Source organism: Lates calcarifer, linkage group LG4 (assembly GCF_001640805.2).
Source record: "Lates calcarifer isolate ASB-BC8 linkage group LG4, TLL_Latcal_v3, whole genome shotgun sequence".
In the NCBI taxonomy this organism is placed as follows: domain Eukaryota; kingdom Metazoa; phylum Chordata; class Actinopteri; family Centropomidae; genus Lates; species Lates calcarifer.
In genome coordinates, this window is record NC_066836.1 from 220,116 (window position 1) to 233,402 (window position 13,287).

The window sequence follows — 13,287 nt, forward strand, 5'->3', positions numbered from 1 at the left end:
AACAGGTGAGAGGATCAAACCCTGGAGGGAAAAAAGACAAGGACAGGAAGTATAGCTGTGACAGACACAACAAGGTAATTTCAAAATAAGACAGTAAATAACACAAAGTCCAGAGAGTCTCACAGAGACAGGTCATTAACATCTAAAAATCTAAAATCTAAAATCTAAAACATCTCTAAGATGACTCGTTTAGGCTTCAAAACAAAGTTTAGGACTTGATCCTGACTCAGGACATGATTCAGGATTTCTTAGTTCTGGCTTCTGTATCGACCACTAACATGAGATTTGAGAAACTGTGTTTTTGTTATATTTGTTTCTTTCTTTCCTTTACAGAGAGTCTGAATGTGTAAAATCAGCTGAATCAGGAACCACAGACAGGAAGACAACAGGTGAATCGGAGAACACATCTCAGGTGAGGAGACTGTAACACCTGACTAACACCACCAGAGGGCGTGCTGATGTCACAGTAAGTGTGTGTGTGTGTGTGTGTGTGAGAGAGAGAGAGAGAGAGAGAGAGAGAGAGAGAGAGAGAGAGAGAGAGAGAGAGATGGTCTGCACTGAGCGCGCTCCATCTGCTCTGTGCTGGACTCTGATTATAACAACAAACTCTTTTTTTCAGTCTAAAAATTAATTTCACACCAACGGCGTTTCTCCTCCACGTGAGGTGATGATGACGCTGCACTGAGTCATGTGTGTGTGTGTGTGCGTGTGTGTGTGTGCGTGTATGTGTGTGTGTGTCTGTGTGTGTGTGGTTTGAATGAATCAGGGACACTCTCTTCCTCCTCTTCCCTCCTTCCTCCTCCTCTTCTGTCGTGACGTTCGTTCAGGAGGAAACACCACAAACAGTCCTGAGATATTCTGAGAGACTTTACTCACTGTGTGTGTGTGTGTGTGTGTGTGTGTGTGCGTGTGTGACTCACAGGGAAATACCTCTGTGGACGGAGGGAGGGATTAAACAGGCAGTGAGGTATAATTACAGTAACTGAGTAGAGAGGGAGAGTAGAATGACCCTGCACACAGTCAGCTCGCAGCTCCAGACCACCAGGACCAGAGAGGACCAGATCCACCAGGACCAGAGAGGACCAGATCCATTAAGACCAGAGAGGACCAGATTCACCAGGACCAGAGAGGACCAGATCCACCAGGACCAGAGAGGACCAGATCCATTAAGACCAGAGAGGACCAGATCCACCAGGACCAGAGAAGACCAGATCCATTAAGACGAGAGAGGACCAGATCCACCAGGACCAGAGAGGACCAGAGAAGACCAGATCCATTAAGACCAGAGAGGACCAGACTGAGAACTACAGGTCCAGAGAACCACAACCACCGGGACCGGAGGGTCTGAGAACCAGAGCCTCAGAACTGCGGCACAGAGATCTAGGACTGAGTAGGAACCAGAACCCCAGCCAGCTCTGACTGAGGACTGAACTCTACTGCTGCTGCTGAACTCTTTGTGCTTCTATTGTCGTCACCTCCTCAAACATCAGACTCTACTGGATTCTACTGAGTTGGTGACGATTTGACTCTGAAGGACAGGCTGCAAGTGCTTCGACTCCTGCAGAGACAATTGCTGACTCTACTGAATCTACTGACTCTACTGATTACACTGTCAGTGTTGGAGTGACAGTCAGAGCCCATCATGTCTCCTCTGTTTGCAGTGTTCTTTTTCGTGGCCGTCAGCCTTCTCGTTAACGCCTCTCCACCGGTCTCTCCTGCTCCTGAGGTCGACATGGCATCTAGACTCCAGGAGGGGGCGTCGTCCTCCGACTGTCCATCCTGTTCTCTGTCTCAGATGAGGAGGAACTTGTCTTCATCAGGAGGACAGAGCGATATGGTGGAGGCCGTGAAGCGTCACATCCTCAACATGCTGCACCTGAGCACCCGGCCCAACCTGACGCAGCCAGTCCCTCGAGCAGCACTGCTCAATGCCATCAAGAAGTTGCACGTTGGTCACGTGGCTGAGGACGGCAGTGTGGAGATCCAGGAGGACGGCCGAGGTCCTGGGGCCCCGACACCACTTGAGCCACCGTCTGAAATCATCACCTTTGCAGAGCCAGGTGAGTCTGATATCATCATCATAACCCTCAGGTTTTCTTTTCACCAGCTCAGAGTTAGAGTCACAGTTACAGTAGAGTTCACTGAGGCTGGATTCCTTTTCTGCTCAGAAACATAAACGTTTCCAACAGAAAGGCATTATGGGTAGCTGTCAGCCACAGAGGAGGTGACACAGTTTAACCTGCAGTTGTCTGTGATTCTATTGATTCTACTGAAGTCAGTTACTGACTCTACTGTCTGATGACCTGCTGGTTTCACTCGACTTTTTAAAACCAAACAAAACTTTGTGTTTGTGGTCTCAAGTGTATCTCAGGTGTACTGAGCTAACTGGACACGTGCAGAACTCTCACCTGTTAATCTGAGCCCATAAAGTCAGTAGAGTGAGACTTTACTGAGAGCTGCTGATCACCAGCTGCAGTAGAGATGTCTGTTACCAGCTCATTCACAAAAATCCCAAAAGTTCAAAGTTTGTTTACACATTTCCTCATTCAGAATCTGTCAGCAGACGCAGACTGATTCTATTGATTCTACTCAGGCTCAGACTGAAGTCTATTTTTTGTTCTATTTTTCTCGTCTTTTTTCTGTACAGTAAAAAAGGAGGTGGATTCTGACACAAACAGAGGCAAAAACTGGAAATGATCTGAAGATCAAGTCGAGTTTATCTGTCAGTTTTCTGAATGAGATTTCAGCTTCATTCATTCATTCACTCCTCAAACATGTAGCAACAAGTGCTGCGTGCTGATTGGTCAGACTCACCTGTGTGATTAATAACTTTCAGTAACCTCACACCTGAGTCGTCTCTCATATCATTAAACACTGATGAGCTGAAAACACAGAAACTATTTCAATAAAGTTTAATCAGATAAAATCTGATCTGAGTTCAGTTAAAGACTCAACTCCCTGAAGCAGGTGAAACTTTGATGGTTAAAGAACAGACAAATTTTCGTTGTGACAGATCGCTCTGTCCTGTCACTCCTTCACTTGTTTGCTTGTACATAATGGCTTTGTGCTATAAATAGTCATCTCTTTCAGAAAGATCTTAATGAAAAAGGCCTCAAAGACTCGCCGAAATTAGAGGACAGTAACTGGGGGGGGTGCATGAATAATCTCATTCAGACAAATCTGGGCCTCGGTAATTATTCTGCAGCAGGAGACAAAGACAGAAACACAGGACGGGGGTTGGGGTGGGGGGTGGGGGCCTTGTTAACAACATTCCCTGAAATCAGGGCTTTTCTTTTTTTAGTGTCTCTGCTCATATTGAGTATATTTAGAGGCAGCAGCTCCAGTCAGGCTTTCATCGTTAACGACAGTTTCTTTGTTTATTCATTCACAGGGGGCTGGGGAGGGGGGGGGGGGCAGAGTTTTTTTTTTTTGTTTCTCTTCAAAATTATTTTGAACAAAGGTCAAAGGTCAAAATTCAGTTTTATAAGTTTAAGTGAGTAGTACAGCAGAGACGAGTACAGTCCAGTACAGCCCAGCAGAGACTGGTCTGGAGACAGTCTTTCAGGTGTTTCTGTTCTTACTGAATGTTTTATGAAAACAGCTGTTCACACTGACGGACAGGCTAACATGCTAAAATACCAACTGTGTCCTCTGCTGCAGGTGACTCTCCTGACGCAGTGACCTTTGACATTTCGAAGGAGGCTGGCAGTTTCTCAGTGGTGGAACAGGCGAACATCTGGATCTTTCTGAAGATGTCGAAAGGAAACCGAATGAAGGGAAAAGTGATGCTGCGTCTGCTGCAGCTTCATCGTGAGGATGAGGAGGAGGAGTGTGTTTCAGAGAAGATGGTGGACACTCGTCGCAGCGGCTGGCATACCCTCGCCGTCCATCGCAGTGTTCAGACCCTATTGGACGGAAGCAGCTGCTCCCTCAGCCTGAGGGTTTCCTGTCCACTGTGCGCCGAGGCCGGAGCTTCACCTGTCCTGATGCCCACCAACGGCGAGCGGGCCGCAGGCCGAGATCAATCCCACCGGCCGTTCCTCATGGTGGCGCTGCGAGCGCGAGAGGAGGTGACGCAGCGACGAGTCAAACGAGGTCTGGAGTGCGACGGGAAAATCCATGTCTGCTGCAAACGACAGTTTTACGTTAACTTTAAAGACATTGGTTGGAACGACTGGATTATCGCCCCGTCAGGTTACCACGCCAACTACTGCGAGGGCGACTGTCCGAACCACATGGCGAGCCTCAGCGGCTCGTCCCTCTCTTTCCACTCAACGGTCATCAATCATTATCGTATGAGGGGCTACAGCCCGTTTCAAAACATCAAGTCATGCTGTGTGCCGACACGGCTGCGCGCCATGTCAATGCTTTACTACAACGAAGAGCAGAAAATCATCAAGAAAGACATCCAGAACATGATCGTGGAGGAGTGTGGCTGCTCGTAAACACCAATAAAGACGTTACAAAACACTTTGAAAACCATCTTTCCCAGTAAAGATCAAGTATTTAAGTTTAGTGACAAAGCATCGTATTTCTTATTGGGAGAGACTCTTTTCCACATTGGAACAACCTGAGAATACTATGCAACGAATCCTGCAATGTCAAACTTTACCTGTCTACATTTCTATGTGTGCTTCTATTGTTTTCTAGAAAACACAAGAGAATCATTTTTAATATGTTCTACTGTTTACTGAAAGTTCAACTTGTGTAAAAAATCTCTGATGTCGAGATACTTGAAAGAAATTTGTTCAAACAGCTGCTTGAGCCAAACATTATTACATTATTATTATTATTATTATTATTAAAAATAAATATGATGAATTTTGATTAGAATTTGCACAGTTAAGAACATTCGAGCAAGTTTTGCCTCAGCTTCAGTTTGAGCTGAGACGTTTCAGAAGAAAGCCAAAGAGTCGACACTGAAGATGAAGTTGATTCATTTTACTGAAATATCAACTGTGAGTAAATGAATTAAACTGTGTATCATTAACGAGCTGTGAGTTAATTAACTACATGATGTGTCATTAACAAGGTGTGAGTAAATTAACTGTACATGTGTCGTTAAGATGTGAGTTAATTAACTAAATGATGTGCCAGTTAACAAGGTGTGAGATAATTAACTAAATGAGGTGTTGTTAATGAGCTGCGAGTAAGTTAACAAGACAAAGCTGTGAGTAAACTAAATGTTCATTAAATCAGCATGGCTGATTTTAAATTATTGAACTGGTGACAGTTTTCATCAGTTGTTGCTTCTTTGTAAAACAATATGAAATGTTGATGAAAACTTTCTAAGTTATTTTTGTTGTTTTGTTTTACTTCATCATTAAACAATCAACTGTCAGTTTGAGCATTTAGTCTCTGAGTTTTACCTTCAGTCCACCAACAGACTGCTGAAGTCTCGATTAACACATTGAACATGTTCACTAAAGAGAAACTACAAGTTAGGCTTAGATCATTAAAAAGTTTCTGTGACTCATAGATGAAGCAGAGTTCAGGCAGAGCAGCAACGCCAAACAGCCTGAGATCAGATTCCTGCTCCTCAGAGGATTTATCTGCTACCATTCAGATAGATAAATCATCTTCAGCCTGTAGGAGGCGCTAACACGATTTGTTCAGATGAAATCTGAACTTGTTTTTGTGTCTGATGATTCTCATGCTGCAGCTGATGAGTTGTGTCCTTAGGGTTTTTATCGTCTTTACTGACTCAGGTCAGTCGGCCTGTCTCTCTGTTCAGGTGAGATCAGGATCAGGTCTGAGCTCTGCTCTGCTTTCACGCATCCACAAAGGCCAACAGAGTGATGAAGAAACCAGACACTCACCTCTTTGTTCACAGGTAAAAACTGAAGCGACGGCCAGCAGACTGAGAGGCTCCTCCACTTCCTCGACCGTCCCACTCTGCCCTCTGATTGGCTGCCGGAGTTGGACCCGTTGCCCGGCGATGTTGGTAAAGTTAAACCTTCACAGGCTGAGGAGAAGCGGGGCGGCCGGAGCCGGCTGGCACAGCGACGCTCTGTTTGTTCGCTGACCTACAAACTCATCGCTGAGTTGACAAGTTGATTTAAGAAACACAAAGACAACTGCTGAAGCAAACACAAAGCACTCTGGGTACTGGAGCACATCATGTTCACAGAAGCAAAAATACACTAAATTAAACTCAGAGCTGCAGCCTGAAGAGAAAAACACCTGCAGTTTTTATTCCAGCTTAAATCTAAGCTAAATTCAGACGGAATTAAACCTGTGATTGGCTGGCGACCTGCCCAGGTGCACTCTACCTCTCACCCAGTGCATGCTGGGACAGACTCCAGCAGCAGGTGGGTCATCAGGACTGTGGTCACTAAAACAGTCGAGGCCCAGAAGGCTCAGAGAGGTCTCATGGAAAATCTCAACTCAGCTGCTGATGAAGACCTGAGGAGCTCAATCAGTCAGTTACTGTTGGAAGTTTAAGATCTGGACCAACAGACTGAGACCTCCTCAGACCACCTAAGACCTCCTCAGACCTCCTAAGACCACCTAAGACCTCCTCAGATCTCAGGTTCACAGCCACTCGCAGAAACACAGGCTCAACAACACAGCATCTACACACAGTCTGTCTCTCTGCCTGCCTGTCTGTTTCTCTGTCTCTGTGCCTGGCTGTCTGTCTCTCTCCCTGTCCGTCTGAGTGAACGGAGGTGAACCTGACCACAGAGGTCACTGCAGGTCTGATCAGACACTGATAATCAGTCAGAGAGACTGAACAAACAGTCACAGTTCATTCACCTTCACTGCAGCCGGAAACATTCAAACACACTGAGGCAACGTTTGTACACTGAGACCAGTCAAGTCAATGTTATTTATATAGCGCCAATTCACAACAGAAGTTATCTGGAGGCACTGTACAACTGTCTGTCTGTCTGTCTGTCTGACTGTCTGTCTAATTGTCTGACTGTCTGTCTGTTTGTCTCTGTCTCTCTTTCCTTTGTTCAAACTAATCCTGTTTTTCTTCATGTTGTAAATGATCAATTTTGAAAAAAGCTAAATAAAATGTTAAAATAAAAGTTTCCTGTGACTGTGTGAAACAGAACCAATCAGAAGCCTGGGTGTGCGGTGACATCACTGTGAAGAACAGGTTTATTTTTACAGGTGAGGTGTTTTTGATGAAACATTGGAGGTGCTGACGGAGGCTGTGATGGTGTGAACGTGCAGACGGACTGCGAGGAGGGAAGACGTCCAGAGAAACGTGATGAGAGGTGGAGGATCGTCATGTGAGTCAAAGTGAAGGATTTATTTTTTGTGTGTGGGCAGCGGGACACGTCAGTGCTGTTAGCTGAGGGAAGGCCTGATAACCTCGACACCACCTCCACCACAAACTGCTACTCCATCACTGAGCACAGACTCACTGCTGCTATTCAAAGACACTCACCCCCACAGCTTCACTCACACTCTGCTGCTGCTAAATTAGTCCAGAGTTCAGTCGTCAGGACACCAGAGGATTCATCTGTGTCGATAAAAACTGATGTGACAACATTAAAGACAGGAACACTGAGAAACCTCCATATTCATCAGTGTTCTTTTATTCAGCTCTGATCATGTTTCTCATGAAAATCTACTGATTTGTTTGTCTTAAACAGTCAAATATCAACCTAAAAATGAATCTTTGAATAAACCGTCCTAAGTGAAATAATCTCTAACAGCTGAAATAATCTCAATTAAACAACTTCAGATGTTTTTTTCTGTAAATTTCACATAATAAAATAAATTTAACATGAGAATAAAAGATCATTTTCACTCTCATTTCTCATCTGTTCATGTGAAACAGTCAGATAATTTTGGTTCTTATTTACCTGATCTTTGAAACAACTAGCTATACACTGAGTTTTGACAACTAGTTGTAAAAGTCCTAGGACTATTTGAAGAGGTCTGGGGACTAGTTCCAGAGGTCTTAAGACTGGTTGAAGAGGTCTGGGGGACTATTCCCACTGGACTAGTTGCTAGGAACTAGCTGTAGAGGTCTGTGGACTAGTTGCAGAGGTCTGGGGACTAGCTGTAGAGGTCTAGTGACTAGTTGCAGATATTTAGGACTTAATGCAGATGTCTGGGGACTAGTTGTAGCGGTCTTATGACTAGATGCAGAGGTCTGAAGACCAGTTTTAGAGGTCTAGGGACTAGTTCCAGAAGTCTTAAGACTGGTTGAAGAGGTCTGGGGACTAGTACCACAGGTCTGAAGACCAGTTGTAGAGGTCTGTGGACTAGTAGCAGAGGTCTGGGGACAGGTCGTGAAGGGCTGGGGACTAGCTGTAGAGGTCTGTGGACTAGTTGCATGGGTCTGGGGACAAGTTGTAGAAAGCTGGGGACTAGTTGCAGAGATCCGGGGACTAGCTGTAGAGGTCTGGGGACTAGTTGCAGAGGTCTTATGACTAGTTGCAGAGGTCTGGGAACTGATTCCAGAGGTCTCATGACTAGTTGCAGAGGTCTGGGGGACTAATTGCAGAGGTTTTAGGACTTTTGCAGAGGTCTGGGCACTAGTTCCAGATGTTATGACTAGTTGCAGAGGTCTGGGGGACTAGTTGCAGAGGTTTTAGGACTTTTGCAGAGGTCTGGGGACCAGTTGTAAAGGTCTGGGAACTAGCTGTAAAGGTCTGTGGACTAGTTGCAGGGGTCTGGGGACAAGTTGTAGAAAGCTGGGGACTAGTTGCAGAGGTCTGGGGACCGGTTGTAAAGGTCTGGGAACTAGCTGTAGAGGTCTGTGGACTAGTTGCAGGGGTCTGGGGACAAGTTGTAGAAAGCTGGGGACTAGTTGCAGAGGTCCGGGGACTAGCTGCAGAGGCCTGGGGGACTAGTTGCAGAGGTTTTAGGACTTTTGCAGAGGTCTGGGGACCAGTTGTAAAGATCTGGGAACTAGCTGTAGAGGTCTGGTGACTGGAGGTTAACAGGGACTCGTTGCAGAATCATGGGGGGTGGGGGTCACTGCAGATTTACAGGGACTAGCACATTTACAGTGACTAGTTGATTTACAGGGAATAGTTGCAAAGCTCTTCTCAGATCTCAGATCAGTGTTTTCATTCAGATGGTCAGGATCCTTGTTCTCACTTTATTTTGGCTTCAGCAACGAGTCAGTTTGTTCAGACGCCCACAGAGCAGAGTGACAGATGACTCATCTTCCTCAGGACGAGGAGAAGAGGACGAGTCTGATACAGTAAATGTTTTCAGCAGAATGCTCCTTTAATCAGCTGCAGAAGATCGAACGCTTCACAGGAAATAAAGACAACCTGGCGACTTGTAAACAAGATCACCAGGATTACCAGAGCCAAAGCTTATATTTTAGTATTTTCTACATTTTATATTTTATTAAATTTCTTATTTATGTTAATGTTACTCGTCACTTCTCTTAAGACTCAATAGAAAATGTTATAATCAATAAATGTTGTTTATTATTATTTATTATTTATTCTGTTCTGTGTCGGTTGAGTGAGAGCAAACTTTTTTCAGACAGAAAAACCAACGAGGACTTGATAAAGAACTGGACCGATACATTGAATCGATAATGGAACAGGTATCAATAAAATCTGATCAATTCCTTTTCCTACTTGCAGAAAATGATCAGAGAGAACAGGAGCTATCTGCTGCAGTCACTGTAGGTGTATTTTATAATCAATAATCAATATCATACACCAAAGATCAAAACCTGAGGAAGTAGCTCACTGTGACCTCTGATGGTGTCTGAACTGGATTCTGTTCACTGGATCTGGATTGAGTTGATGTGAATATCTCTGATCAGAACTGAACAATTCACCGTTTTTAAAATCACAGTCTCCTGTGATCACGTTCACATCATCAGGAACCAACACTGCTTTTCTCCTGAAGTCACATCAACAGACGACAGAACTGTGTTAAATCATGCGACCAAATGTAAACAGGAAGTGACGACAGATTTAAAAACTGATCTAAAATGTGAAACAGCTTCAAAATATAAACAATGAGTCAGAAGCAGGAAATCAGTGAAGAAGCTGGAAGAATAACTTTGTCACATTCACTCATTTTTCAAATTCAGAAAAGATGAGAGTCAAGCGAACAAGCAGGTAATACAACACCTGTCAGTTAATACAAAACACCTGTGTGTTTATACAGCAACTCCTGATTTCTGAGCATTCAGATCTTTATCAGAGCTTTGTTCTGGGTTCAGTCTGCATCGTCTCATCAGATCAAACAGTTCACATTCTGAGCAGGTTTCGGTTTGTGTTGAGTTTTTTCATGTGTGTCACAGTTCAGTAGTGATGATATATTTCATGCAGCCGTTTCCTTAATGTAAATTCAGTCTTTAAATAACCTACAGACTCAGACTCTGAAGTCTCCATGAAAACAATCAAACCCACAAGAGCAAATTTACCATTTAAACAATGATTATCTTCTTACTCTCATTAAAGGACAAAGCTGTGTGTCTGCTCTCAGAGGATGATTCAGCTGTAGAGTTTTCTCTGAGTGTGTTTGTTTTACCAGGTTCTTCCTGTGCTGTTCTTCTTCTGTTCACACAGACAGCAGCAGTGTTTGTTGGACGGAGGTGATAGGTGAAGTTTAAAATCACTGATCACTGAATGATGCTGCTCTGTTGTTATTCTGCCTCCTGCTGGTCAGACATCTGTTACTGCGGCTTTAATCAGATTAATTTATAAACCAGTGATTCTGCATCTAAAATAAAATAATTCCTCACTCTGACATCCTGAAGGAACAGAGCAGAAATAATCCAATAAAAACTGAAGATACAATGATTCATAGATAATCTAAAAAATAGGAGAGTTTGTATTTAAAATAAACTCTGTCATTCTGAATGTGTGTGTGTGTGTGTGTGTGTGTATAAAAACCATCAAACTGAGCCAAAGTCAACAAGGTGTGTCCCAGAGTAAACTTAACACACACACACAGATGACCTCTGACCTCTGATTGATCATCTCATGATTGAAGCTTCAGGACTTTTATTTTGTTAAGCAGTGGTCAGCTGACAGAAGCGTCATTAATTAAAGAATAATTATTTTCTCAGTAGTTTATGGTGTATTTTATTTTGAAGGTTGATCAATAATTGGGTTTGGAGCCGATTGAGTGTATACTTATGAATGAACACACACACACACACACACACACACACTCTCTCTCTCTCTCTGTGTGTGTGTGTGTCTCTCTCTAACAGCAGCACCGCCCCCTACAGGACAAACTCTCTCATTACAAGTTAAAATCTGCTGTAAATATAACGCGTCTGTAAAAGTCACGCGATCAGACAAACATCTGTTCACTCACCTTCATCACCTCTTCATCCTCCAGGTGTTTACACTTACAGCAGAGTCCAAATGCATCTGGTCTGATCTGGTCTGATCCGGTTCCTCAGAGGAAATCACAGCAGGCTGAGACCCTGGACTTCAGAAACCTTAAAGATCCAGATGAGACAGGTGAGACAGATGTGTCGTGGTCTCACGTGTTTCTGTTAAAATGTAAAATATTAAATGCAGGATTTCTCCGCTGCTGTGTTCCTGGAGGCCACGGGACGACGCTGCAGTCTGTACGACCACGACAGAAACTGCGTGCAGTTCCGGTTCCGGTTTAGTCGTAGTGTTTTGTTGTCCTGGTGGTCCTCCACAAACAGACTGCTCCGGATACTACTTGTCCTCCGGGTCTCCTCTGGTCCTCCAGGTCTCCTTTGGTCTCTCTCTCTTTAGCCGCTCAGATGTACCGAGCTCCAGTCAGACCTCAGCGGAGTCCCGGAGCTCCGAGGCCGAGTGGAAGGTTTCCCTCCCCGGTCTCGTGCTGGGATTTCCCCGGAGCTCGCTCTCCGTACGGAGGATACCGCGGAGGTTCGCCCCGGGGCTGCCCCCCGTACTCCCCGGGTTCACCGGTTTATTCTCCGGGTTCTAACCGGGGATACTGGGACGGGTCTCCGGCCGGATTCGGCGGTGGGTCCTGGGGTTTCGGGGGCCCTGTGCGGCGCAGAGGAGACGGTTTCCGGCGGCCTCAGTCCTTCAGTCCCGGATCTGCTCAGAAGCTCCAGGTGAAGTTTGTGCTTCTATTTGCAAATAAAGTCACGTGTTTTTTAGTTTACAGTTTAACTGATCGATCCGCCGCGTGCGTCTCAATCTGAACTAGATTCAGATCAATAGATCAGACAGACAGGAAGTAATCGTGACAGAGGTAATAGTAACGACAGTAGTAACAGTAATATCAGTGTGATGAAGGTCAGAGGTCATCATCATCAGTTTCTGTGAAACAGAGTGGCAGTGGGGGCTGAGGTATGGGTGAGTGGGGGAGGGGTGAGTGACATAAAAATGATTCAAAGTTGTTTCTACTGTGTCTGATCTGAGCAGCATTAAATACATTACATTACACTACACTATTATTGATCATTGATCCTGTGGCTCTTCATGTAACTGAAGTTGTTTCATTAATAGAAACAGTAGAAGCTGACTCTTTGCCTCTGTGTTTTCAGTCTGGATCTTCAGATGTGGAGAAATATTTTAGCCCATCGATGCTGCAGGATCCCTGGGCCGCTCTGCAGCCAATCAGAGCCGCCGACGCTAATGCAGCCAGACACACAACCTGACACACACAACCCGACAGGAAACAACAACAGCTGCAGCCTGACACACAGTGTGAAACAGCTGCAACTTGACAGGAAACAACAAACATCAGCAGTAAACAAACAAACAAATATCAGCAGTAAACAGACCTGAGGTCTGTGAGCATCTTCAGTCACCAGCAGTCTGAGTTCATCAGCAGCTTCAGGATCAGATTTCACTGATTTCAGGGATCAATCACTTTGATTAGCTGTGTTTCTATGATGAACTGATGATGAAACACAGATCAGTGTTTTTAACAAAATGTTTTCTAACTGTTTTTAATCAGATTCTTCTTCATGCGTTTTATTCTAGTTTGTAAAAAAGAAAGGTTCTGTTTGTTTTAAAATTAAAAAAACTTTAGTTTTAAACTGGAGTCATCATTTTAATTTGAAAGGAAAGGGTCACCATCATCATCATCATCATCAAAAAACAAACTGCAGAAAACAAAGGAAACATCTTCGTCGAAATCAGCCAGAGCTCTTTAATTTTACTTTGAAAAACTAAAACCCTTTAATAGCTCTTATTGTGAAAAGGCCTTAATGAACACATGAAGGAGACTTTAAGGCTCCATGAGTTTGAGATGTTATTAAGTCACCTGCCCTGGGAGAGGAGGCTGTGACCCACCACCTGGGGATCCAGGTGCACTGATTAGATACAGTTGGACTCACCTCTGCGCTGAACAGGTTCTGGAACCAGACTCTTGGAGAGGGGT

General features: G+C 44.5%; 3 protein-coding genes across 4 annotated transcripts in view; 2 read left to right on the top strand and 1 right to left on the bottom strand.

Annotated features, from left to right (window-relative positions):
- The window catches only part of amph (amphiphysin), a 31,478-nt gene extending 20,073 nt beyond the window's left edge, over positions 1 to 11,405 (bottom strand). The window contains exons 1-2 of one of the 2 annotated variants that reach the window (XM_018679091.2): positions 11,266 to 11,405; positions 5,820 to 6,040 (exon numbers count right to left, since the gene is read on the bottom strand). The gene's annotated coding sequence lies outside the window, so the exon portion shown is untranslated. The remainder of the gene's footprint in view (positions 1 to 5,819; positions 6,041 to 11,265) is intronic. The other variant, XM_051069768.1, reaches the window with a different exon arrangement.
- Positions 170 to 5,810, top strand: inhbab (inhibin subunit beta Ab). The gene is made up of 2 exons (XM_018679111.2): positions 170 to 2,060; positions 3,661 to 5,810. Exons 1-2 carry the CDS (start codon positions 1,643 to 1,645, stop codon positions 4,443 to 4,445), a joined length of 1,203 nt encoding a protein of 400 aa, XP_018534627.1. The 5' UTR covers positions 170 to 1,642; the 3' UTR covers positions 4,446 to 5,810.
- A 145-nt stretch (positions 11,406 to 11,550) lies between the features above and the next one.
- Positions 11,551 to 12,943, top strand: mplkip (M-phase specific PLK1 interacting protein). The gene is made up of 2 exons (XM_018679117.2): positions 11,551 to 12,010; positions 12,446 to 12,943. The coding sequence occupies exons 1-2, from the start codon at positions 11,690 to 11,692 to the stop codon at positions 12,557 to 12,559; spliced, it is 435 nt and encodes a 144-aa protein (XP_018534633.1). The 5' UTR covers positions 11,551 to 11,689; the 3' UTR covers positions 12,560 to 12,943.
- The last annotated feature ends 344 nt before the right edge of the window (positions 12,944 to 13,287 follow it).

Bases quoted from the DNA above. Each gene is read 5' to 3' on its own strand.
- inhbab (XM_018679111.2), top strand. From the start codon at position 1,643: ATGTCTCCTCTGTTTGCAGTGTTCTTTTTCGTGGCCGTCAGCCTTCTC. The intron at 2,061-3,660 runs GTGAGTCTGATA...CCTCTGCTGCAG, and splicing joins CATCACCTTTGCAGAGCCAG to GTGACTCTCCTGACGCAGTG.
- mplkip (XM_018679117.2), top strand. From the start codon at position 11,690: ATGTACCGAGCTCCAGTCAGACCTCAGCGGAGTCCCGGAGCTCCGAGG. The intron at 12,011-12,445 runs GTGAAGTTTGTG...CTGTGTTTTCAG, and splicing joins GATCTGCTCAGAAGCTCCAG to TCTGGATCTTCAGATGTGGA.